General features: G+C 45.1%; 1 protein-coding gene across 1 annotated transcript; it reads left to right on the top strand.

Annotated features, from left to right (window-relative positions):
• Positions 1-1,800: 1,800 nt before the first annotated feature.
• On the top strand, positions 1,801-27,001 carry gys1 (glycogen synthase 1 (muscle)). The gene is made up of 16 exons (XM_064960027.1): positions 1,801-2,002; positions 5,804-5,922; positions 6,999-7,180; positions 8,796-8,987; positions 14,110-14,295; positions 15,857-16,001; positions 16,165-16,282; positions 18,558-18,678; positions 20,021-20,127; positions 20,253-20,312; positions 21,096-21,288; positions 21,750-21,876; positions 22,418-22,513; positions 22,773-22,936; positions 23,013-23,093; positions 25,237-27,001. Exons 2-16 carry the CDS (start codon positions 5,805-5,807, stop codon positions 25,483-25,485), a joined length of 2,139 nt encoding a protein of 712 aa, XP_064816099.1. The 5' UTR covers positions 1,801-2,002; position 5,804; the 3' UTR covers positions 25,486-27,001.
• The last annotated feature ends 105 nt before the right edge of the window (positions 27,002-27,106 follow it).

Here is a 27,106-nt window from a genome sequence, read left to right as displayed (position 1 = left end):
AGGAAGCTTGGCCCCAGTGATGTACTGGGCCGTTCGCACTAGCCTCTGTAGTGCCTTGCGATCGGAGGCCGAGCAGTTGCCATACCAGGCAGTGATGCAACCAGTAAGGATGGTGCAGCTGTAAAACCTTTTGAGGATCTGAGGACCCATGCCAAATCTTTTCAGTCTCTTGAGGGGGATTAGGTTTTGTCGTGTCCTCTTCATGACTGTCTTGGTGTGCTTGGACCATGTTAGTTTGTTGGTGATGTGGACACCAAAGAACTTGAAGCTCTCAACCTGCTCCACTGCAGCCCTGTCAATGAGAATGGGGGTGTGCTCGGTCATCTTTTTCCTGTAGTCCAGAATCATCTCCTTGTCTTGATAACGTTGAGGGAGAGGTTGTTGTCCTGGCACCACATGGTCAGGTCTTTGACCTCCTCCCTATAGGCTGTCTCGTCGTTGTCGGTGATCAGTCCAACCACTGTTGTGTCACCGACAAACTTAATGATGGTGTTGGAGTCGTGCTTGGCCATGCAGTAATGAGTGAGTACAGGAGGGGACTGGGCACGCAGCCCTGAGGGGCCCCCGTGTTGAGGATCAGTGTGGCGGATGTGTTGTTACCTACCCTTACCACCTGGGGGCGCCCCGTCAGGAAGTCCAGGATCCAGTTGCAGAGGGAGGTGTTTAGTCCCAGAGTTCTTAGTTTATTGATGAGCTTTGAGGGCAATATGGTGTTGAATGCTGAGCTGTAGTCAATGAATAGCATACTCACATAGGTGCTCCTTTTGTCCAGGTGGGAAAGGGCAATGTGGAGTGCAATAGAGATTGCATCAGTGGAACTTATAATTAAACAGACTTTCCAAACGTGGGTCTGTTGTAGACCCATGCAGTTCCTCAGCGAAGTCAGTTCCTTTCGGATTTCCTCATTTCAAAATAAAAGTCCCCCACAAGTTCTGACTTTTTTGTTGTTGCAGGTATGGCGCACCTGCAGAACTTTAATTATGACGTAAGGTAAGCGGAGAGGAAGTGGGTATACAACAGACAGACATTTGAAAAGTCTGTTTAATTTATGTTCTATTTTTTTTTAAATCTCAATTTCCCCACTGCATTAGGACCGACCCTACATAGTAAATTGAACTTCTGGCTTTGCTAGCTAATTCCTAACAAGGTTAGTATGTAAATACTACCGTTGCTAAAAGCATCGAGCTTCTTGGAGGTTGGGAGATTGGGAACCCATCTGGGCTAGCTAAAGCCAACTTTATAGAATTGCTAGTTGGCTATTAGTATTATTATTATTTTTACCTGCAAATCTGTGGGCAATGACCCCTGTGGGTGTGTGTGTGTGTGTGTGTGTGTGTGTGTGTGTGTGTGTGTGTGTGTGTGTGTGTGTGTGTGTGTGTGTGTGGAGAGAGAGAGACAGAGAGACATGCAAGAGGAAAAACTATAAATTCGGTAAGGTTTCACAGCATATAAGAACTGAGAGCGGGGCTTGCTGCATGGTCAAATGTCATTCTGTAGTCACGTTGTCGGTTGTACTTTCCGCTATACTCCAATCTGACACTCAACGAACATTATAAATAACTTGCTTGCCCTTTTCTCTCCTCTTTGAAAAATAAAAAAAGACAGACCAGTTGCTCACGTTGCTCACGATTCCCTCTCCTTCGATTGACAACAAAGTCCACCAAACACAGTCCGTGTTAGTGAACTCGACCCATTTCCCATGGGCGGGGCCTGTACCCCATAGATATCAAGGGGTCAAGAACGCCATCTCATGAATAATGTGAAAGGAGGAGGTACTTTAGCCGATACAACCCCGCCCCCTTACGTGCAGTAATCCGCACACAGACGTTATTTAATTTTGTCCATCAACATGACGTACTGTGCATTAAACCAATGTGGATCTCCAGCATTCGCATGAGGCTTCCGCCCCCCTGCTATCTCAAGTTTTTTTGTTGATTGATTGAAACAGATGCTAACGTTGCCATAGCTTGCTTTACCGAACTTGGTACGACACCGGTTTAGGGTAAGTAACCTTCACCACTTCAGTGGGGTTGATGATAATTCCATGTTTTCTGGAACGTATAGCCTATGAGGACGTGTATTATTGCCGAGGTTAGGAGAGCGTCGTCTGCATCGCGATGTGTTTGCTGTCATAGTCACACTGTGTTCTGGCTGGGCAACCAGTCTTTCCTGATACTGTGTGTCGTCGCAATGTAACGGATGACAGTAAACACGTTACATTGTTATCCTTATTAGTAGCAAAGCGGTGTTTCATATTTATAAATGATAGTGTGTTGTTTGCTGCTGCAGTGTGTGTGTCTGTGTTGGAGGTGTGACTGAGCGAAGAGGAGGCCTCGGACAGTACTAGTAGCCATCAACCTGTTCCCAGGCAGCCCTACAGGCTTCTTTCGGATGTATAATGGACTTCATTCATAGTCAGGAAGAGAAAGTAGCCTCAGACATGGTCAGTGTGACATAGACTATCATGTATGATATATATTACCCTGCCCTGGCTGAGTGGATCTCATCTGTCTTTTACAGCTCTATCATTCATCAAATGTGTGTGTGAGAAAAAAAGGGGGAGAACATTCTCTCAATCATCACAAGTGTGTTGCACTACAGTATTATGACCTGCTCTATATGACATGTGTCTACATTTCCAACAACAGTCTGAAACCACGGAAGTTGGTTTTGCCAGAGCCACAGCATGCCAACAGTCAACCAGCCTTGGGTTGCTGCAACTAGTGTCGTAAATCACCCTGCAATATTTCATCATGGTGCTGTGTGTCACCAGCATCGTTTGTTGTCCAAGCTATTTCACAAAAGCTGAGGGGTGTGTGTCACATTCAGTATTTTTCTGGCATGACCGGATTGTCTGGTCAGAACGTGTCACTAAAATAGTGTACTAACTTCCTGGTCCTAGGCTCTACTCAGAGCCCACCTGCACCTCTCTCATCCTCTCCCTCCCCCCACCTCTTCTACCTTACCCCCCTCTTCCTCTTCCTCCCTCCACCTCTTCTATCTTACCTCCCTCTTCCTCCCTCCACCTCTTCTACCTTACCTCCCTCTTCCTCCCTCCACCTCTTCTACCTTACTTCTCTCTTCCTCGTCCTCTCCCTCCCATCACCTCTTCTACCTTCCCTCTCTTCCTCGACCTCTCCTTCCCTCCACCTCTTCTACCTTCCCTCTCTTCCTCGTCTTCTTCCTCCCCCCACCTCTTCTACCTTCCCTCTCTCTTCCTCTCCCTCCCTTCACCTCTTCTACCTTCCCCCTCTTGTCTTCCACTACTTTACATTACAGTTGATGACTGTACTTGCACAAATATTTCACTCTCTCTCTCACACACACAGATCACACTCACACACGCACCACACAAATCACATTCTCTCTCACACGCACAACACTGCATACTGTCTCTCATTCTCACGCACACTCCTAGAACCCCATAAGACACAGAGGAGCCAGTTGGAACAGCCTCTTCTCATTGGCTTTTGAAAGACTGAAGGTGTGTGCCAGTCTGGCAGTTCTTTGGGCTGTGAAGGAGATGCCAAACACTCAGCTGCCCAGCTGCCCTCCAACCGATATCCTGGTCTCAACAAATCTCATTGGAATATAAACCAACTCTCCCATTCTGACGTCATTTTTATCCAGCCTTCTCAGTTTGCAAAGTAGACCAGTGACTCAGTCAATCAAATGTATTTAATAAATCCCTTTTGACATCAGCAGCTGACACACATACTTCTACAGATACCCAGCCTAAAATCCCCAAAGAGCAAGCAATGTGGAAAAAGTCCCACGAGAGAGATGTGTACTGTGTGTGTGTATATATATATATATATATATATCTCTCCCCTGCCACATAGACTATAGCAGCATAGATAGGAACACAGTAACAACTGTAGCAGTGATGAATAAATACATGCCCATTGGGGTGGAGGCAGAGTAAAGACTGTCGGGGGGGAGGGGGACCATAGGGAGAGCAGCAGACTAAATTACCATTGAGGGGGTGTGGGGACCAAGTGAAATCAAATATAAATAAACATTTTTGACTGACATATTTTTAGACCACGACGTCCCAGTTCTCTCTAAGCTGAGTGTACTGAGGTAGTTGTAACCATCCACTCTCTCAATGGTCTAAGCAATCTGGGCGCCAGGTAGCCTAGTAGTTAGAGACATGTGGCCTAGTGGTTAGAGACATGTGGCCTAGTGGTTGGAGACATGTGGCCTGGTGGTTGGAGACATGTGGCCTGGTGGTTGGAGACATGTGGCCTGGTGGTTGGAGACATGTGGCCTGGTGGTTGGAGACATGTGGCCTGGTGGTTGGAGACATGTGGCCTGGTGGTTGGAGACATGTGGCCTGGTGGTTGGAGACATGTGGCCTGGTGGTTGGAGACATGTGGCTGGTGGTTGGAGACATGTGGCCTGGTGGTTGGAGACATGTGGCCTGGTGGTTGGAGACATGTGGCCTGGTGGTTGGAGACATGTGGCCTGGTGGTTGGAGACAGGTGGCCTGGTGGTTGGAGACAGGTGGCCTGGTGGTTGGAGACAGGTGGCCTGGTGGTTGGAGACAGGTGGCCTGGTGGTTGGAGACAGGTGGCCTGGTGGTTGGAGACAGGTGGCCTGGTGGTTGGGGACAGGTGGCAAAATCGAATCCCCGAGCTGACAAGGTAAAATTCCGTCGTTCTGCCCCTGAACAGGCAGTTAACCCACTGTTCCTAGGCCGTCATTGAAAATAAGAATTTGTTCTTAACTGACTTGCCTAGTTAAATAGGTAAAAATCCCAGACCTATGCTGGAACATTGTTAACATTGTGGGAGGCAGCCCATCTGCCTAGATGGACCACTCCCAGGGTCTGGTTGTTTGGGGGTAAAGAACATGGTGATGACTCATGATGTCTTTTTAAGTCTAGAAAGTTCCCCATGTACCACTGACCACATACTGTGGTATATGGGCCCACAGCATCATTGATGTCATTTGATCAAGTTTTCAGATTTGGATACAGTACTTTGTACACACACACCACAGACAGACACACACCACACACACACACTCTTAGATGACCTGGGTTGTGAGTTGAGTCAGTCATGTCATGTCATACAGTGTTTTCATGTTAACTCTTCCTTTCCATTTTGGGGCAGCAAACATTAACATTTCCTTCTGCATCTTTCTCTCACCACTGCATTATACTCTTTGTCATAGGAGACAATGTAAACACGCTGTGTATATCTTCTAATGATGCTTTAAAATAGTGTATATTCAACCAGCAGATATTAAAGGCTGTCCGACAGCGGTACGCTAATGATTAGAATAAGAAATGACTTTATTGTTCATTTACATCAACATTTCTTTAGAGGTCAGGGTATCCTAGTGGTTAGAGCGTTGGACTAGTAACCGGAAGGTTGCAAGGTTGCAAGTTCAAATCTCCGAGCTGACAAGGTACAAATCTGTCGTTCTGCCCCTGAACAGGCAGTTAAACCACTTTTTTCCTAGGCCGTCATTGAAAATAAGAATTTGTTCTTAACTGACTTGCCTAGTTAAAGGTAAAATCAAATAAACTGATATGTAAAAATGCTGGAAAGTGAGCACACATTCACTTTCACCCTTAACCTCAGACTCTAATCCTAACCAATGGTAACTTTTCAACCTCACCCCTTAACCTCACTGACTCTACACCAAGCCCCATTTCTTTTCCACCTCAATGATGACCCCCATGTCTAACTACATCTTCAGCTATTTTAGCTCTGCCAGCTGAATACACCCTTCCTTCCAAAAAACAATGTGTGTGTCTCATGACATGTCAAAACTATGTGTTGTTCTTTCCCAGCATGCCTCTGGCTCGCAGCCTGTCCATCACCTCCCTGTCGGGGTTGGAGGAGTGGGATGAGGAGTTTGACCTGGAGGACGCTGTCCTCTTCGAGATCGCATGGGAGGTGGCCAACAAAGGTATCACTGTGTGTAACGACAGTATATTAGTAATGACTCTTGGTTCTGTGTGTAATGACAGTATATTAGTAATGACTCCTGGTTCTGTGTGTAATAACTCTTGGTTCTGTGTGTAATGACAGTATATTAGTAATGACTCCTGGTTCTGTGTGTAATGACAGTATATTAGTAATAACTCCTGGTTCTGTGTGTAATGACAGTATATTAGTAATGACTCCTGGTTCTGTGTGTAATGACAGTATATTAGTAATGACTCTTGGTTCTGTGTGTAATGACTCTTGGTTCTGTGTGTAATGACAGTATATTAGTAATGACTCCTGGTTCTGTGTGTAATGACAGTATATTAGTAATGACTCCTGGTTCTGTGTGTAATGACAGTATATTAGTAATGACTCTTGGTTCTGTGTGTAATGACAGTATATTAGTAATGACTCCTGGTTCTGTGTGTAATGACAGTATATTAGTAATGACTCCTGGTTCTGTGTGTAATGACAGTATATTAGTAATGACTCCTGGTTCTGTGTGTAATGACAGTATATTAGTAATGACTCCTGGTTCTGTGTGTAATGACAGTATATTAGTAATGACTCCTGGTTCTGTGTGTAATGACAGTATATTAGTAATGACTCCTGGTTCTGTGTGTAATGACAGTATATTAGTAATGACTCTTGGTTCTGTGTGTAATGACAGTATATTAGTAATGACTCTTGGTTCTGTGTGTAATGACTCTTGGTTCTGTGTGTAATGACTCTTGGTTCTGTGTGTATTGACTCTTGGTTCTGTGTGTAATGACTCTTGGTTCTGTGTGTAATGACTCTTGGTTCTGTGTGTAATGACAGTATATTATTAATAACGCTTGGTTCTGTGTAATGACAGTATATTAGTAATGACTCTTGGTTCTGTGTGTAATGACTCTTGGTTCTGTGTGTAATGACAGCATATTAGTAATGACTCTTGGTTCTGTGTGTGACGACAGTATATTAGTAATGACTCTTGGTTCTGTGTGTAATGACTCTTGGTTCTGTGTGTAACGACAGTATATTAGTAATGACTCTTGGTTCTGTGCCTCTGTGCAGTTGGTGGGATTTACACAGTGATCCAGACCAAAGCCCGTCTGACGGCAGAGGAATGGGGAGAAAACTATTTCCTGGTTGGTCCGTACGTGGAGAGTAACGTCCGTACCCAGGTGGAGCTGATTGAGCCCACCAACCCTGCCCTTAAGAGAGCCATAGACAAGATGAATTCCAGTGGATGTAAGGTACAGACCCACACAGAGACCCACACCAGTTTGATTGCACTGTTAAAGGACTTAATGGGGAAATCTGCAGTTGCTTCATCCATTTTTGATTCTTTAAGAATATAACTTAAACTAAGCTCATGAGGCATTTATATAACTGTCGTACCCCACCTCAACCCAAAATATTATCTTGATTTACTCCAATGCTTGTAAACATAAACAAACACCATTTAAATCAAACATGGTTAAAACTATCCGTGTGATATCGTGGATGGTCAGTCCTTGCGTCCATAGCTCTGTCTGAGTTTGAGAGTGGTTACATTTCTCCAGCCCCACCCCTCAGCTTTTTACCAAACTGCAGATTGTCGCTTTAAAGGAGCTACATGGAACATTAGCACCAAATGCAACAAAGGAGCATAAATCCATGAGACTAAAATGTGCTTTTCAGAACCCAGTGTGAAGTTTGTAATTAGAATTCGTACCTCAACTAGCCTGTGTGTGTGCAGCTTCCTGAATTACCATTGGTTCTCCATCGTGACGTTGACAACAATAGAAAAAAACATTAGCAATACATAACTTATTCACGTCCTTGCAATTGAAGTTTTTGGGGGATTATGATGAGGTTAAAAGCAGTATTATTCCATTTTAGGTATTTCTAAGCAGTGTCCTTCAGTTTTTAAAAATGTTTGATCAGTTACTTCATGACGTCAACCCTGCCTCAGAAGCCCCTGTGCACCCCACCTATAACACTGGTCCATGGCATTGGCCTTTCCCCAGGACACACACACACACACACAGTCTTGTATAACTAACCTTGTGGGGACACAAGTCAGTCCCATTCAAAATCATATTTTCCCTTCCCCTAACCCTGTTCCTAACCCTATACTTAATTCTAACCTGAGCACTAATTCTAACCTTAACTCTAAACCACCTAGAAATAGTATTTGACCTTGTGGGGACTAACAAAATGTCCCCAGTTGGTCAAAAATACATTTGTTTACTTCTGGTCCCCACAAGTATAGTTGAACACACACAGTGTCCCTCCTTCTCTCTGTATTTATTTCACTCTATCCTTCACTCTGTCCCTGTCGTTCTAATCTCTGGTATTTCTGTTAAAAGGTTAAAGGCTGTATCAGTGTCACACACACTGCTGTCTATTTCTGGTAGGCAGTCTAGCGTGTGTGTAGTGTGCATGTGTAGTTCATATGTGTAAGTGTGTGTGCCATACTGAGTCACTCCTTGGCATTCTAGGTGTGCATTGTCATAGCAGTGCAGTGCACCATGGGAAAGCCCTGTGTAGTGAGGTCAGATCATTTGATTGGATGAGAGCGATACTGTGCTCTAATCATCCTCACTTCAGGACTGGAAGTTGTGGGACATTATGTGTAAATCACTGTGTAAGCTCCCAGTTCTTTATGGTATAAACAACAGGAAATGGTCTTTTAATTATCTGTACTGGGCCACGACAAATAAACATATACATGTCAAACACTCTGTCCAGACTGTGACCACATTGAAAATATGCTAGTTGTGTTGCGACACTGGCTAACAGCACCTGCCTGGCTAGCAAGCTACTTTAAAAACACTGACCCCAGTCTCTTTCTCACCCTTTCTCTCGCTCTCTCCTCCCCCCCAGGTGTACTTTGGTCGTTGGCTGATTGAGGGCAGTCCATACGTGGTGCTGATAGATGTGGCGTTCACTGCCTGGAACCTGGATAAGTGGAAAAAAGAGTTGTGGGACAACTTCTCTATCGGGGTGCCCTGGTTCGACCGCGAGGCCAACGACGCCGTCCTCTTTGGCTTCTTGACCGCCTGGTTACTAGGAGAGGTGGGTTGCTGTCAGGGATAATGGGTTACTAGGAGAGGTGGGTTGTTGCCAGGGAGGGTCAGGGATAATGGGTTACTAGGAGAGGTGGGTTGCTGCCATGGAGGGTCGGGGATAATGGGTTACTAGGAGAGGTGGGTTGCTGTCAGGGATAATGGGTTACTAGGAGAGGTGGGTTGCTGTCAGGGATAATGGGTTACTAGGAGAGGTGGGTTGTTGCCAGGGAGGGTCAGGGATAATGGGTTACTAGGAGAGGTAGGTTGCTGCCATGGAGGGTCAGGGATAATGGGTTACTAGGAGAGGTGGGTTGCTGCCAGGGATAATGGGTTACTAGGAGAGGTGGGTTGCTGTCAGGGATAATGGGTTACTAGGAGAGGTGGGTTGCTGCCAGGGAGGGTCAGGGATAATGGGTTACTAGGAGAGGTGGGTTGCTGCCAGGGATAATGGGTTACTCGGAGAGGTGGGTTGCTGCTAGTGGTAATGGGTTACTAGGAGAGGTGGGTTGCTGCCAGAGAGGGTCAGGGATAATGAGATACTAGGAGAGGTGGGTTGCTGTCAGGGATAATGGGTTACTAGGAGAGGTAGATTGCTGTCAGGGATAATGGGTTACTAGGAGAGGTGGGTTGCTGTCAGGGATAATGGGTTACTAGGAGAGGTAGGTTGCTGCCAGGGAGGGTCAGGGATAATGGGTTACTAGGAGAGGTAGGTTGCTGCCAGGGAGGGTCAGGGATAATGGGTTACTCGGAGAGGTGGGTTGCTGCCAGTGGTAATGGGTTACTAGGAGAGGTGGGTTGCTGCCAGAGAGGGTCAGGGATAATGAGATACTAGGAGAGGTGGGTTGCTGTCAGGGATAATGGGTTACTAGGAGAGGTAGATTGCTGTCAGGGATAATGGGTTACTAGGAGAGGTGGGTTGCTGTCAGGGATAATGGGTTACTAGGAGAGGTGGGTTGCTGTCATGGAGGGTCAGGGATAATGGGATACTAGGAGAGGTGGGTTGCTGTCAGGGATAATGGGTTACTAGGAGAGGTGGGTTGCTGCCATGGAGGGTCAGGGATAATGGGTTACTAGGAGAGGTGGGTTGCTGCCAGGGATAATGGGTTACTCGGAGAGGTGGGTTGCTGCCAGTGGTAATGGGTTACTAGGAGAGGTGGGTTGCTGCCAGAGGGTCAGGGATAATGAGATACTAGGAGAGGTGGGTTGCTGTCAGGGATAATGGGTTACTAGGAGAGGTGGGTTGCTGCCAGGGATAATGGGTTACTAGGAGAGGTGGGTTGCTGTCAGGGATAATGGGTTACTAGGAGAGGTGGGTTGCTGCCAGGGATAATGGGTTACTAGGAGAGGTGGGTTGCTGCCAGGGATAATGGGTTACTCGGAGAGGTGGGTTGCTGCCAGTGGTAATGGGTTACTAGGAGAGGTGGGTTGCTGCCAGAGAGGGTCAGGGATAATGAGATACTAGGAGAGGTGGGTTGCTGTCAGGGATAATGGGTTACTAGGAGAGGTAGATTGCTGTCAGGGATAATGGGTTACTAGGAGAGGTGGGTTGCTGTCAGGGATAATGGGTTACTAGGAGAGGTGGGTTGCTGTCATGGAGGGTCAGGGATAATGGGTTACTAGGAGAGGTGGGTTGCTGTCAGGGATAATGGGTTACTAGGAGAGGTGGGTTGCTGTCAGGGATAATGGGTTACTAGGAGAGGTGGGTTGCTGCCAGGGATAATGGGTTACTCGGAGAGGTGGGTTGCTGCCAGTGGTAATGGGTTACTAGGAGAGGTGGGTTGCTGCCAGAGGGTCAGGGATAATGAGATACTAGGAGAGGTGGGTTGCTGTCAGGGATAATGGGTTACTCAGGGAGAGGTAGGAGGTTGCTGCCAGGGATAATGGGTTACTAGGAGAGGTGGGTTGCTGTCAGGGATAATGGGTTACTAGGAGAGGTGGGTTGCTGCCAGGGATAATGGGTTACTAGGAGAGGTGGGTTGCTGCCAGGGATAATGGGTTACTCGGAGAGGTGGGTTGCTGCCAGTGGTAATGGGTTACTAGGAGAGGTGGGTTGCTGCCAGGGAGGGTCAGGGATAATGGGTTACTAGGAGAGGTGGGTTGCTGTCAGGGATAATGGGTTACTAGGAGAGGTGGGTTGCTGTCAGGGATAATGGGTTACTAGGAGAGGTGGGTTGCTGTCAGGGATAATGGGTTACTAGGAGAGGTGGGTTGCTGCCAGGGAGGGTCAGGGATAATGGGTTACTAGGAGAGGTGGGTTGCTGCCAGGGAGGGTCAGGGATAATGGGTTACTAGGAGAGGTGGGTTGCTGCCAGGGATAATGGGTTACTAGGAGAGGTGGGTTGCTGCCAGAGAGGGTCAGGGATAATGAGATACTAGGAGAGGTGGGTTGCTGTCAGGGATAATGGGTTACTAGGAGAGGTAGATTGCTGTCAGGGATAATGGGTTACTAGGAGAGGTGGGTTGCTGTCAGGGATAATGGGTTACTAGGAGAGGTGGGTTGCTGTCATGGAGGGTCAGGGATAATGGGATACTAGGAGAGGTGGGTTGCTGTCAGGGATAATGGGTTACTAGGAGAGGTGGGTTGCTGCCATGGAGGGTCAGGGATAATGGGTTACTAGGAGAGGTGGGTTGCTGCCAGGGATAATGGGTTACTCGGAGAGGTGGGTTGCTGCCAGTGGTAATGGGTTACTAGGAGAGGTGGGTTGCTGCCAGAGGGTCAGGGATAATGAGATACTAGGAGAGGTGGGTTGCTGTCAGGGATAATGGGTTACTAGGAGAGGTAGATTGCTGTCAGGGATAATGGGTTACTAGGAGAGGTGGGTTGCTGCCAGGGATAATGGGTTACTAGGAGAGGTGGGTTGCTGTCAGGGATAATGGGTTACTAGGTGGGTTGCTGTCAGGGAGGTGGGTTGCTGCCAGGGATAATGGGTTACTAGGAGAGGTGGGTTGCTGCCAGGGATAATGGGTTACTCGGAGAGGTGGGTTGCTGCCAGTGGTAATGGGTTACTAGGAGAGGTGGGTTGCTGCCAGAGAGGGTCAGGGATAATGAGATACTAGGAGAGGTGGGTTGCTGTCAGGGATAATGGGTTACTAGGAGAGGTAGATTGCTGTCAGGGATAATGGGTTACTAGGAGAGGTGGGTTGCTGCCAGAGAGAGTCAGGGATAATGGGTTGAATGGGGATAAAGGGGGCGTGTCCTACACACTGCTCACTGTTATAACAGGGAAGTAGGTGGTTCTAGCTCAGAAAAGGTTGGTGACCACTGAATCAAGATCACTTTCGCAGTCAAAAAGCAAGCTGAGATCTACTGCTCAGATTTATTTTTTACATTAACCTCACACAAACAGTTTTGTAGGAATGAGGTTTGGGCAGTAGGCCTTATACATTATCACAGAATACTGGCTATATGATTGGCCTGCCAATATTGCTAATCAGACCATATTATATTTCAAAACTCGAGCTTTGATAACAAAATAAATCAGTTGGTTTAGCAGCTGTGAGTCACTGTGGGGCATGAATTTAAATAATTGTCTTTTTTATTTTACTGGACTGATGGTACCTGCATCTGATGGTCAACGAGGTCAAATCACCACGTCAATGATCTTCAGGTCGAAAAGTCGGAGCTCTAGAAAGATGCCCGAGTTTCCGACTTGGAATTCCGAGTTAGATGACCATTCAAAAAGATTTTTCCCAACCACCTCTCACGATCCCTGCTCTCTCCTTCCTTTCCTCCGGTGAGACTGACCAGAGAGAGGGGACACCGTCTTCCACCTGATGGCGAAACTCGGTCGCACCGCATCTGCCTCATAAACAAATTCATGATGTTCCAATGACCAGAAAAAGTGAAATATTCATTAATATTAAAATCGACAGGACGAGCTGCTATTAATGATAAAAGGCAGGGCTGTTGATACTTGGCTACTGTTTCATTACAGCTGCAGCCCGAGCAGAAGTATGGAGATGTGCGTTTTCTAATAGTGACAGAGCTGAATAGAAACTTAAACACTCATAAAAACAGCAGCTCTTTGCTGTATTCGTTGACAGTCTCGGTTGTCATGGTTTTAAAAGTGATTAAATCTTACGTAGCCTATTAAACTTGGCGGTGGCCAGGGTCATGGAAGCTCTGTAGCCACGGTGATTTGAGCTTTCCGATTGGGCAGCGCAGCAGGTGCACTCGATTTAGTCACAGATTTGCCGGGTATGCAGAGTTTGTCTCATGGGAACACTTTGCTTACCCGGTGCGCAGGACTTTTGAATCAAGTGCACCTACCAGCAACAGCTCAACACGATCTAAAAAAGGAGTGCAATACTTTATCGTTTGTTGGCTTTTCTACAGAAGTATTTCATCGACTAGGAATGTTTTGAAGATTGTGATCGACTGGTTGGCGACCACTGTTCTAGCCAGATTAATAATGGCTTGTGTCAGTTCAAGGTTGCAATTCATTAGTAACAGTATTCCGTATAAGGTTCCGTATTAAACCCACATTGTCTTCCTCCAGTATGCTGGCCCATTATATTAACCCCACATTGTCTTCCTCCAGAATGCTGGCCTATTATATTAACCCCACATTGTCTTCCTCCAGAATGCTGGCCCATTATATTAACCCCACATTGTCTTCCTCCAGTATGCTGGCCCATTATATTAACCCCACATTGTCTTCCTCCAGAATGCTGGCCCATTATATTAACCCCACATTGTCTTCCTCCAGTATGCTGGCCCATTATATTAACCCCACATTGTCTTCCTCCAGTATGCTGGCCCATTATATTAACCCCACATTGTCTACCTCCAGTATGCTGGCCCATTATATTAACCCCACATTGTCTTCCTCCAGTATGCTGGCCCATTATATTAACCCCACATTGTCTTCCTCCAGAATGCGGGACCATTATATTAACCCCACATTGTCTTCCTCCAGTATGCTGGACTATTATATTAACCCCACATTGTCTTCCTCCAGAATGCTGGACCATTATATTAACCCCACATTGTCTTCCTCCAGTATGCTGGACCATTATATTAACCCCACATTGTCTTCCTCCAGTATGCTGGACCATTATATTAACCCCAAATTGTCTTCCTCCAGTATGCTGGCCCACTATATTAACCCCACATTGTCTTCCTCCAGTATGCAGCGCAGTGTGAGGAGCCTCCCCATATCCTGGCCCATTTCCATGAGTGGCTGGCAGGCCTGGGCTTGGCGCTATGTAGACAGAGACAGTTGCCCGTGGCAACCATCTTCACCACCCACGCCACCCTGCTGGGACGCTACCTGTGTGCCGGCAGCGTGGACTTCTACAACAACCTCGCCGATGTGAGTGTATCTGTGTGGGTGTGTTTGTGTGTACACGTGGTGATGTCATGATCTGTGGTGTGTGTTGGTCAGGGTTGGGATATCATGTTTACTTTGTTCTGATTGTTCTGTCTTTGTGCATCTTCACCATCATTCACAGGTAACTGACCTCACAGTAAGCGTTGTGGGTCATTCTAGGTTGTTTGAAGGTCAGTTGTAATCACCCTAGCTAGTATCTTTTGCCCTGGTCCTGAATCAACCCCTTACCCCTAGTCCCCTACTTAGTATTCACTAGTGTAGATCTGAAAGGGAACTGTTACCAGATGATACCAATCTGATGCTTCTAGAGTTAGTGGAGAACTGTTACCAGACTGATGATACCAAGCTGATGCTTCTAGAGTTAGTGGAGAACTGTTACCAGACTGATGATACCAAGCTGATGCTTCTAGAGTTTGGAGAACTGTTACCAGACTGTTACCAAGCTGATGCTTCTAGAGTTAGTGGAGAACTGTTACCAGACTGATACCAAGCTGATGCTTCTAGAGTTAGTGGAGAACTAGAGTTTGGAGAACCAGACTGATGATACCAAGCTGATGCTTCTAGAGTTAGTGGAGAACTGTTACCAGACTGATGATACCAAGCTGATGCTTCTAGAGTTAGTGGAGAACTGTTACCAGACTGATGATACCAAGCTGATGCTTCTAGAGTTAGTGGAGAACTGTTACCAGACTGATGATACCAAGCTGATGCTTCTAGAGTTAGTGGAGAACTGTTACCAGACTGATGATACCAAGCTGATGCTTCTAGAGTTAGTGGAGAACTGTTACCAGACTGATACCAAGCTGATGCTTCTAGAGTTAGTGGAGAACTGTTACCAGACTGATACCAAGCTGATGCTTCTAGAGTTAGTGGAGAACTGTTACCAGACTACTGATACCAAGCTGATGCTTCTAGAGTTAGTGGAGAACTGTTACCAGACTGATGATACCAAGCTGATGCTTCTAGAGTTAGTGGAGAACTGTTACCAGACTGATGATACCAAGCTGATGCTTCTAGAGTTAGTGGGAGAACTGTTACCAGATGCTTCTAGAGTTAGTGATACCAAGCTGATGCTTCTAGAGTTAGTGGAGAACTGTTACCAGACTACTGATACCAAGCTGATGCTTCTAGAGTTAGTGGAGAACTGTTACCAGACTGATGATACCAATGTGATCCTTCCACAGTTACGCAAGTGTGTGGAAGGTGGAGCGGGCAGGACCTTAGCATTTTTAGCATGTTGGTTTTTAGCATCGAGTCTGTCCTGTTTCATCGACCCTGGATTGCTCCACTAAAACAGTGAAACACTTATTTGATGTGCTATTTACTTGACCCACAACTGCTGAACGTTGTGGATCAGTGTCTCCCAGCCTCTTCACCAGAGCCACTCTACTCTAGATCAGATAGGCTTTGTTTTATGATCAAAAATCATTGAGAATACATTTTTTTTGCAAGTTATTTATTCAATGAACTTTCTCTCATAGTAGGTAATAGCTTAGTCTTGGTGAGTGGAATTAAGGATTTGGAATTGTCCTCTCTGTCTCAGTTCAACGTGGATAAGGAGGCGGGGGATAGACAGATCTACCATCGGTATTGTCTGGAGAGGACAGCGGCACGCTGCGCTCATGTCTTCACCACCGTCTCTCAGATCACAGCCGTTGAGGCGGAGCACCTGCTCAAGAGGAAACCAGGTGTGTGGTGTGTGTGTGTGTGTGTGTGTCTGTCACAGGAATTCCTGTCAAGTCTCTCTTTTTAACCTTTGAACCTCTTTGTTTGTTCTTAGTTGACTGTCTGGCTAACCTCTTCTGTTATTTCTACCTCTCTCTCCTTCTCCCCCGCCACCCCACCCCACAGACATAATCACCCCTAACGGGCTGAACGTGAAGAAGTTCTCTGCCATGCATGAGTTCCAGAACCTGCACGCCCAGAGCAAGAACCGTATCCAGGAGTTCATCAGAGGTCACTTCTATGGGTCAGTGGGGTCACCGCCCAAACACAAATATACTAGATATACATACTGCTGACCCACTGGGCACAGATGTCATTTCAATGTCTATTTTTGATTGTCATTATGTTGAGTTGTCAACTAATGTGAATTCAACAGAACATGATAACCATCACATTGGATGTAGGTTCAAAGTTGGGTGAAAAAATATAAGAAATTCCCTTATGTTTATTTTTTTTGTTGATTCAACATTATCACATTTGTTTTGTTTAAATGATGTGGAAACAATGTTAATTTAACCAGTTTTTGCCCAGTGATGGGAGTGTTACCTATCCTATTAATAGACAACCATAGAAACAGCCTGTTGCTTGAACCTTATTGACACTATCATTTTCAGGGTTTTTTATACATGTTTTGGGCAAGGGTGCCAGTTGCATATATTTTTTTTTATCATGATTTATTCAAACAGTAATGTGCAATTGACCAAAAATAAATCAAGTTTCTGAAGAGGCAACATCGTCACGGGAATGCCCCTGTCTGTGTGTGTCAGGACTTGACATACAGGGAAGGTTTAGAGACCCTCCATCAGTGGCCCCCTGGCCAGTGGAAAACATATTTTAATAATGCTGTTTTTTTAATCTAGGCTATATCATTTTTTTAATGGATTCCCAAAGCTTTTCGTTCGTTATGTCGGTTATTTATCACTCGCGCTGCACACGGCCTATATATGATCTGATGCGCAGAAAGAACGCGCAGCTCTGAAAAAAGGAAAGCAGTAGGAAAGATATTACAAGTTATATCTAGCAATAAATGCTAAGGCCAGAATGGGTATGCAACCCAGGTAAAACGTTCTTGTTTGAATATTGGCGATGCACAAAATCAGTCATCATGGAATAGCCTAGCTTGAAAATCAGACATTTCTTCTCGACTATTTGGTTGTTGAAGTCATTGGTTATGGTAACCGATTTACAACTTCTACTGCTCCAATATAATTATTACGTGATTTAATTTCTGACCAGTTTTTATGAGATTCGGGTGCTTTCGTTTGTTTCCCGCTGTTTCAATTGAAGCCTGTTGCGGTAAAACCCTATACGTTTATTATAAGAAAATAACATTGTATGTTTGCTTCAACTTGGTTTTCTATACAAAGGTCGTTTGGCCGGTGTTGTAAATAAGAATTTGTTCTTAACTGACTCGATTAGTAGGTTCACTTATTTATTTTCTAAAGTGGTGAGACTGACTAGCTACCACATGTACAGACACGTTGTTGTGTTTGTGTCGGGAGCATGCTGTCTATTTAGTCAGGCAATGTTCACATTATTGTGACATTTTAGAATGTAAAAGTTTTGTCAATGTCAATGCATAATACTATTGGTTAGGCCTATTAAAAACAGAATGCATTATTCATAGTGGAAATGCTTTGGGGGAATTTCTTCTTCTATAGGCAATTACATAAAATGTAGCTTCTTCAAAATTTGCCTACAATTAAGTGCTTAAAACAATTATTTAATGTCCTTGAATTTGACTTTCCGATGTCTGTATGAACCCTGTATAGGCGACTTACTCAGCCCACAAATTAAATATAAAATCACCTGCTGTCAGATCTTGTATTTTTTTCTTCGGGCCAGTAGCTTTCAGTTGGCACTGGCCCAGTGTGTCTCGCAAATTTACCAGAATGTCAAGCCCTGCTGTGCGCTTAGCCGTTAGCGATGCTAATGAGCGTCTAACCGTTTTGGGGTAAATGGAAAGACAATTAAAAGGTCGATACAAAGTAGCCTATGACTACCTGGCAGAATCATTATGATTTGCATCAATCCAGTGGCCATTGTTTTGAAAACTGCATCACAAGTGACTACAGAAACACAGTTAGCCAAACACAACTGTCTGGCTGGTGCTCACCTGAGTTAAAGGGGAACAACACCCCCAAAAAACATGATTACTGACATTTTGAGACTGTATCAACAGTGGACTAATTAAACAAATGTCAAAATATAGTTTGTGGTATTTTTCTTTAGTTTGCTAAGATTCTCAATCTCGTTATCTAATTCTACATACCCCTTCATTTTAATGCTTTAAATCTTGATTCTGGAGGGGGGGGTCCATTCCATTTCAATTCAGGAAATTACCTGAATTCCAATATCAATTCTCATAGAAGCATTGAGGACAAATGGAATGTCGGTTTACTTTTGGAATTGACTGAATTGAAATGAAATTGAGGCCAACCCTGGTCTGGACATGTGGTCAGGTGATGTCAGGATCATTGGGTCTCATGTTGAATGGTTGTTGTTGTCACACCCGCCAGGCACCTGGACTTCAACCTGGACAAGTGTCTGTTCCTGTTCATCGCTGGGAGGTATGAGTTCAGCAACAAAGGAGCTGATATCTTCTTGGAGGCTTTGGCCAGACTCAACTATCTACTGAGAGTAAGCTGTGTGTGTGTACACGTGTATCAGAAAATGTGTGTGCGTTTGGAAAGTATTCAGACCCCTCAACTTTTTCCACATTTTGTTAGGTTACTGCCTTGTTCTAAAATTGATTTGGAAAAAAATCCCTCATCAATCTACACACAATACCCCATAATGACAAAGTAAAAACAGGTTTTTAGACATTTTTGCAAATGTATTACAACAACAACAACAAAAAATTATATCAAATTGACATAAGTCTTCAGACCCTTTACTCAGTACTTTTATGAAGGACCTTTTGCAGTGATTACAGCCTTGAGTCTTCTTGGGTGTGACGCTACAAGCTTGGCACACCTGTATTTGGGGAGTTTCTCCCCTTCTCTGGAGATCCTCTCAAACTCTTGTCAGGTTAGATGGGGAGCGTTGCTGCACAGCTATTTTCAGGTCTCTCCAGAGACGTTCGATTTGGTTCAAGTCTGGGCTCTGCCTGGGCCACTCAAGGACATTCAAAGATTTGTCCCAAAGCCACTCCTGCATTGACTTGGCTGTGTGTTTAGGGTCGTTGTCCTGTTGGAAGTTGAATCTTTGCCCCAGTCTGACGTCCTGAGTGCTCTGGAGCAGGTTTTCATCAAGGATCTCTCGGTACTTTGCTCCATTCATCTTTCCCTCGTTCCTGACTAGTTTCCCAGTCTCTGCCCCTGAAAAACATCCTCACAGCAGGATGCTGCCACCACCATGCTTCACTGTAGGGATGGTGGCAGACGTTTCCTCCAGACGTGACACTTCGCATTCAGGCCAAAGTGTTCAATCTTGGTTTCATCAGACCAGAGAATCCTGTCTCAGAGCTCTACAAACAATTCCTTTGACCTCATGGCTTGGTTTTTGCTCTGACATGCACTGTAAACTGTGGGTCCTTCTATAGACAGGTGTGTGCCTTTCCAAATCAGGTCCAATCAATTGAATTTACCACATGTGGACTTCAAGTTGAAGAAAGATCTCAAGGATGATCAATAGAAACAGGATGCACCTGAGCTCAATTTTGAGTCTCATAGCAAAGGGTCTGAATACTTATGTAAATAAGGTATTTCTGTTTATTTTTTTAAATATTTTTTTATACATTTGCAAACATTTCTAAAAACCTGTTTTCACTTTGTCATTATTATTGTGTTTTAAAAAAAAAATCAATTTTAGAATAAAGCTGTAACGTAAAAAGTCAAGGGATCTGAATACTTTCTGAATGCACTGTGTGTCTGTGTGAGTGTACATACCCATTGTCTACCAGCCTGTCTGTCGGTTAGTTAGATGTATTCAAGAATCTTGCAGGTATTTACTCCCTCCCTGCCTCCTCTCTCTCCCCCAGGTCAACCATAGTGATGTGACTGTCGTTGCGTTCTTCATCATGCCTGCGCGGACCAACAACTTCAACGTGGAGACGCTGAAAGGCCAAGCAGTCAGGAAGCAGCTCTGGTAATGACAGCACCACCATGGCTGTTTCCTGCCACAGAGGGAGACACTTGCATGTGAGAAAATAATAAAACGTATGTATTTCTAGTGACTAATAACTGGACTTTGTTTTGACATCCTCATGGCAGGGATACCGCTCAAACAGTGAAGGAACGCTTCGGAAAGAAACTATATGAATCACTGCTGGTGTAAGTGGACCTCTATGAATCACTGTCCTGTAAACCCATATGAATCACTGCTGGTGTAAGTGGACCTCTATGAATCCCCATTTGTGCTGTTGAACTACCAGTACAACAACTGTATGAACCCATATGAATCACTGTCTTGTAAACCCATATGAATCACTGTCCTGTAAACCCATATGAATCACTGTCCTGTAAACCCATATGAATCACTGTCCTGTAAACCCATATGAATCACTGTCCTGTAAACCCATATGAATCACTGTCCTGTAAACCATTATTACTGTAAGAGAACTTATAGACGACAGTTTGTATGAATTACTTTGTGTTAGTTAAAGAGAAGGGAAGTCCACACACTTGATTCACGCTTATGTGTCTGCCTCTTGGCCTTCATCAGCGCTTTTGTGCTGGTTTGTATTTTACACCCTTAGTAAAAATCTACCTTTGTGCTAGTTTGTATTTTACACCCTTAGTAAAATCTACCTTTGTGCTAGTTTGTATTTTACACCCTTAGTAAAAATCTACCTTTGTGCTGGTTTGTATTTTACACCCTTAGTAAAAATCTACCTTTGTGCTGGTTTGTATTTTACACCCTTAGTAAAAATCTACCTTTGTGCTGGTTTGTATTTTACACCCTTAGTAAAATCTACCTTTGTGCTAGTTTGTATTTTACACCCTTAGTAAAATCTACCTTTGTGCTAGTTTGTATTTTACACCCTTAGTAAAATCTACCTTCGTGCTGGTTTGTATTTTACACCCTTAGTAAAATCTACCTTTGTGCTGCATTAGTGGGCAGTTGCCGGACGTGTCCAAGATGCTGAGTAAGGACGACTTCACCATGATGAAGCGTGCCATCTTTGCCACCCAGAGGCAGTGCCAGCCTCCCATCTGTACCCACAACATGCTGGAGGACAGCAACGACCCCATCCTCACTTGCATTCGCCGCATCGGCCTGTTCAACAACTCGGCCGACCGCGTCAAGGTAGATTGATTGATTTGATTAATTTAAGTAATTAGATAATTAAAAGTATTAGGCAGCTCCAGCCGGAGACGACGTTACATAGCCGATGTAAACAATCCTCCAGGATAAAAACACGGCTCATTGCCATTGTCCTCATTTGCTAGTGAGATGGCATGTGGGCTATACTGACACTTTACAAATACATAACCGTCACACTGTGCTCTGCTCTGGTCCCTCCCGTCACACAAAATGTCCTTCCTATAACACTATCCTGCTACTGATGCAAAGGCCAGTCTGGACTAGAAACCATTGCTCAGCCCGCTGCAGAGCTGGGGGTCAAATGGGTTCAACTGCTTCAGAATAATTCCTCTCTTCCTCTTCTTCTGCACTGATTGGAAGACTTGGTGGAAGTGCATCTCTTTTCATCTGGTCAACTCTGTCCTCATCCCCTGCTTCATTTGTGTTTCCCATCATCCTTTTAGGTGATCTTCCACCCAGAGTTCCTGTCCTCCACCTCTCCCCTCCTGCCGATGGATTATGAAGAGTTTGTAAGAGGCTGCCATCTTGGAGTGTTCCCCTCTTACTATGAACCATGGGGATATACACCAGGTAGACTCTTATAGAACCTATGAACCACCAGGTATACTCTTATAGAACCTATGAACCACCAGGTAGACTCTTATAGAACCTATGAACCATAGAACCTATGAACCACCACCAGGTACTATGAACCACCAGGTAGTAGACCTATGAACCACCAGGTATACTCTTATAGAACCTATGAACCACCAGGTAGACTCTTATAGAACCTATGAACCACCAGGTAGACTCATAGGTACTATGAACCACCAGGTAGACTCATAGGTACTATGAACCACCAGGTAGACTCATAGGTACTATGAACCACCAGGTAGACTCATAGGTACTATGAACCACCAGGTAGACTCATAGGTACTATGAACCACCAGGTAGACTCATAGGTACTATGAACCACCAGGTAGACTCATAGGTACTATGAACCATGGGGATAGATACTATGAACCACCAGGTAGACTCTTATAGGTACTATGAACCATGGAGATATGGTTGTCTTGTACATTGGCTGTATGGCATATACAAGTATATTTACTTCAATCTCTCTCTTTCTCAGCTGAGTGTACAGTCATGGGGATCCCCTCAATCTCCACCAACCTCTCTGGGTTTGGCTGCTTCATGGAGGAACACATAGCTGATCCCTCAGCATACGGTGTGTTCAGAATGTTGTCAAGGTTGTTAAGTGTCTTCCAAGGGGCTGATTAAACATTCTACATTTAGAGAAGTAATGGTCCCAGTATAATATGTTGTTTAGATGAGCCTTTTATCCAAAGAGACAGTCATTCATGTTACGTTGTACGTATGGGGTGGTTCCAGTGGGAATTGAACCCACAACCTTTGGCATTACAAACGCCATTCTCTACCAACTGATCTCCAGTAGATTTGACTAATGCTGTTGTACTCTACCTCAGGAATCTACATCCTTGATCGACGGTACAGAGGGGTTGATGAGTCATGTAACCAGCTCACATCGTACCTGTTCCAGTTCTGTCAGCAGAGCCGGCGCGCCAGGATCATCCAGCGGAACCGAACCGAGCGCCTGAGTGACCTTCTGGACTGGAGATACCTGGGCAGGGTGAGAACTTTCACCTTTACCAAGAGAAGACATGTCAACCGTTCTACTAATAACTATCATCTCTCCTCTCTCTCAGTATTACATATCAGCTCGTCACATGGCCCTGGCTAAAGCCTTCCCAGATACCTACTTCTACCAACCTCATGACTCTGACACTGTAAGTCTGTCTCTGTCTGGAGAGGAGATGCGGTTTCCTCCTTTTGGGTAACAATGGGTACTTACTTTTAAAAGTTCTACACCGTTGGAAACCACCTAGTACCTAATGGTGCCCGGGGGAGACGAGTAAAACATGTGTTCTTTATTCACGCAGGAGGAATTTACTGTAGTGTACCTTTGTAGTTGGACTCTTCTTGTTTTATAACAGGGGTGTTTACTCAATTACCTGGAGGGTTATAACAGGGGTGTTTACTCCATTACCTGGAGGGTTATAACTGGGGTATTTACTCAATTACCTGGAGGGTTATAACGGGTGTTTACTCAATTACCTGGAGGGCTGGGAGTTATAACGGGGGTGTTTACTCAATTACCTGGAGGGTTATAACAGGGGTGTTTACTCAATTCCCTGGAGGGTTATAACAGGGGTGTCTACTCAATTACCTGGAGGGTTATAACAGGGGTGTTTACTCAATTACCTGGAGGGCTGAGGGTTATAACAGGGGTGTTTACTCAATTACCTGGAGGGGTGTTTACTCAATTACCTGGAGGGTTATAACAGGGGTGTTTACTCAATTACCTGGAGGGCTGAGGGTTATAACAGGGGTGTTTACTCAATTACCTGGAGGGCTGAGGGTTATAACAGGGGTGTTTACTCAATTACCTGGAGGGTTATAACAGGGGTGTTTACTCAATTACCTGGAGGGCTGAGGGTTATAACAGGGGTGTTTACTCAATTACCTGGAGGGTTATAACAGGGGTGTTTACTCAATTACCTGGAGGGCTGAGGGTTATAACAGGGGTGTCTACACAATAACCTGGAGGGCTGAGGGTTATAACTGGGGTGTTTACTCAATTACCTGGAGGGTTATAACAGGGGTGTTTACTCAATTCCCTGGAGGGCTGAGGGTTATAACTGGGGTGTTTACTCAATTACCTGGAGGGCTGGGGGTTATAACTGGGGTGTTTACTCAATTACCTGGAGGGCTGAGGGTTATAACAGGGGTGTTTACTCAATTACCTGGAGGGCTGAGGGTTATAACTGGGGTGTTTACTCAATTACCTGGAGGGTTATAGCGGGGGTGTTTACTCAATTACCTGGAGGGCTGAGGGTTATAACAGGGGTGTCTACTCAATTACCTGGAGGGTTATAACAGGGGTGTTTACTCAATTACCTGGAGGGCTGAGGGTTATAACAGGGTTTTTTACTCAATTACCTGGAGGGCTGAGGGTTATAACAGGGGTGTCTACTCAATTACCTGGAGGGTTATAACAGGGGTGTTTACTCAATTACCTGGAGGGTTATAACAGGGGTGTTTACTCAATTACCTGGAGGGCTGGGGGTTATAACAGGGGTGTTTACTCAATTACCTGGAGGGCTGAGGGTTATAACAGGGGTGTTTACTCAATTACCTGGAGGGTTATAACTGGGGTGTCTACTCAATTACCTGGAGGGTTATAACAGGGGTGTTTACTCAATTACCTGGAGGGCTGAGGGTTATAACAGGGGTTTTACTCAATTACCTGGAGGGTTATAACTGGGGTGTCTACTCAATTACCTGGAGGGCTGAGGGTTATAACAGGGGTGTTTACTCAATTACCTGGAGGGTTATAACTGGGGTGTTTACTCAATTACCTGGAGGGTTATAACAGGGGTGTTTACTCAATTACCTGGAGGACTGAGGGTTATAACAGGGGTGTCTACACAATTACCTGGAAGGCTGAGTGTCTGCAAGTTTTCCTTCCTCCCTTGTACTTTATCAATTAAGGTCATTAATTAATTAGGATACAATTTGAAAGGAACTAACCAAACAAAGCAGTCACGACCCTGATGGGATTGAGTTGGACACCCCTGGTTTATTTCATATGTGAAATAAGATATAAGATTTACTAATCCAGATTTATGAGAAAGTGTCAGAGATTCAACATACTGCTATGCTACTCTGGCTGTGTTTAGACAGGCAGCCCAATTCTGATCTTTTTTAACTAATTGGTATTTTGGCCAATCGGACCTGAAATGCATCTGACATGATTGGTCAAAAGATCAATTGGTGAAAAACACATCAGAATGTGTCTGCCTGTCTAAACACAGCCATGGTGTGTTGTCTGTGTCTTACCCTCTAAAACCCACCAACCTTTCTTTTCAGGCCCAAGGTTTCCGTTACCCTAGACCGGCCTCTGTGCCCCCATCTCCGTCTCTGTCGCGCCACTCCTCCCCCCGCCAAAGCGAGGCGGAAGAAGATGATGACCGCTATGATGAAGATGCAGAGGCAGAGAAAGACCGCTTGAACATCCGCCAGCCCTTGACCCTGCCTAGTAAAAAGGGTCCCGCCTTGCCTTACACCCTGCCAGGTGCCAATGGAGAGAGAAACGGAGCCGCCAGCGTGAAAAACTGACTGTCTCACACACACAACCTACACAAACGGACATATGCTGATACTCACTACACACACGTTACAAACACGGCACTCTTATCTTGACCGTCTCCACTTCCATAATATAGATCTGACAACTGCTGAAGAGATGAGCTCTTTACAGTATGTTATTCATCCAGCATCCGGAACGTCTTCCAAACCTACATGCAGCTCCGCCTCCATGGGCATCCTGTACTGACATGGAGGAGGAGGGGGAAAGGATGGCTGGCTGGGTGATGTTTCCTTGAGTTAAAGAGCCCAGTATACAGGAGGGTTACCTCTGGTCATTAATCTGGGTTACCTCTGGTCATTAATCTGGGTTACCTCTGGTCATTAATCTAGGTTACCTCTGGTCATTAATCTAGGTTACCTCTGGTCATTAATCTAGGTTACCTCTGGTCATTAATCTAGGTTACCTCTGGTCCACAGGAGGCTGCTGAGGGAGGAACAGCTGGAATAATGGCTGAAACCATGTGTTTGATACCATTCCAGGTATTCCGCTCCAGCCATTACCACGAGCCCGTCCTCCCCAACTAAGGTGCCACCAACCTCCTCTGGTCCTTAATCTAGTAATTTATGAAATCCTTGCCAATGTTGACTAACATGAGTTGTAACTGAGGCTAAAAGAACCATATAACCAGTGGTATCATCAGGATAAAGAAACTAGGGCTAATTAGTCTTGCTAACAAGGGCAAAGGCATTGGCCCACTATAGTCACACAACCAACCCAACAGCAGCAATTTTCCTGTTCAGACACTGAAGCAGCAGCACTTTTCCTGTCACACTGTAGCAGTAACAGCAACCCAACCAGCAGCAGCACTTCCCTGGGCTAGGAAACCAATAAGCAACACATTTAGAGCTGGGCCCATAGAGTTAGACTAGATAGATGTACTGTATATAGCCCTTTTTCTGCATGGACATTGCCATTGAGGGCTTCTACCACAGATACTAAGATGAGTCCTCTTTCTAACTCTATGGCTGAGCCTCAGAACGTCCTGCTGAAGAGCCTCCTGCTGAAACAGGCTCTCATTCGTTCAGAGATTCAGACCTTTCTGTGGGAGTTGTCATCGTCTCTGGGCCTTGTGCTGTATTAGAACCGGCATTACTGTGTGTAAAAACTGTTGATTGGTCACCTTTTAACCTTTCAGTCAGTGAGCCTGTGTTTGAGTGTTTTTCTGTGTGTGTGTGTGTGTGTGTGTGTGTGTGTGTGTGTGTATGTATGCGTTTGTGATGGAACACTGATTCTGCCTGCACTCTGAGGTTTAGGTAACTAGGTGGGGCTTCCGTCCTGAAGAGCTAGTGGTGTTTTTAGACGACAGACTGTCTTAGAGAGGAGCGAAGGGAAAAGGTCACAGGTTTGGGTGGATCCTATTCCCAGCTGTGCACAGCCAGACACCAGGATGAGTTGATCCAGATCCCACACTGCTGTGTCAGTTTGTTTGTGTTACAATCACACACCAGAAGAAGAGAAAATAAAGTCTATGTATTAATGATGAAACACAGGACTCTTTCTTTTGTTGGGGTTTTACTACAACAGGAAATACTGTGAGAGCTTGAAAGGTTCTATCTGCACGTTTTGTTATCGACATTTGGTTATTCCTTG

This window comes from Oncorhynchus masou, unplaced genomic scaffold (genome assembly GCF_036934945.1).
Source record: "Oncorhynchus masou masou isolate Uvic2021 unplaced genomic scaffold, UVic_Omas_1.1 unplaced_scaffold_1901, whole genome shotgun sequence".
Lineage (NCBI taxonomy): Eukaryota > Metazoa > Chordata > Actinopteri > Salmoniformes > Salmonidae > Oncorhynchus > Oncorhynchus masou.
Note: the sequence above shows the minus strand (reverse complement) of the source record. Positions and strands in the feature narration are given on the sequence as shown.

Coding starts and splice junctions, on each gene's coding strand:
- gys1 (XM_064960027.1), top strand. CDS start 5,805: ATGCCTCTGGCTCGCAGCCTGTCCATCACCTCCCTGTCGGGGTTGGAG. Junction 14,296..15,856: donor TCTACAACAACCTCGCCGAT/GTGAGTGTATCT, acceptor TCTCTGTCTCAG/TTCAACGTGGATAAGGAGGC. Junction 16,283..18,557: donor ATCAGAGGTCACTTCTATGG/GTCAGTGGGGTC, acceptor CACACCCGCCAG/GCACCTGGACTTCAACCTGG.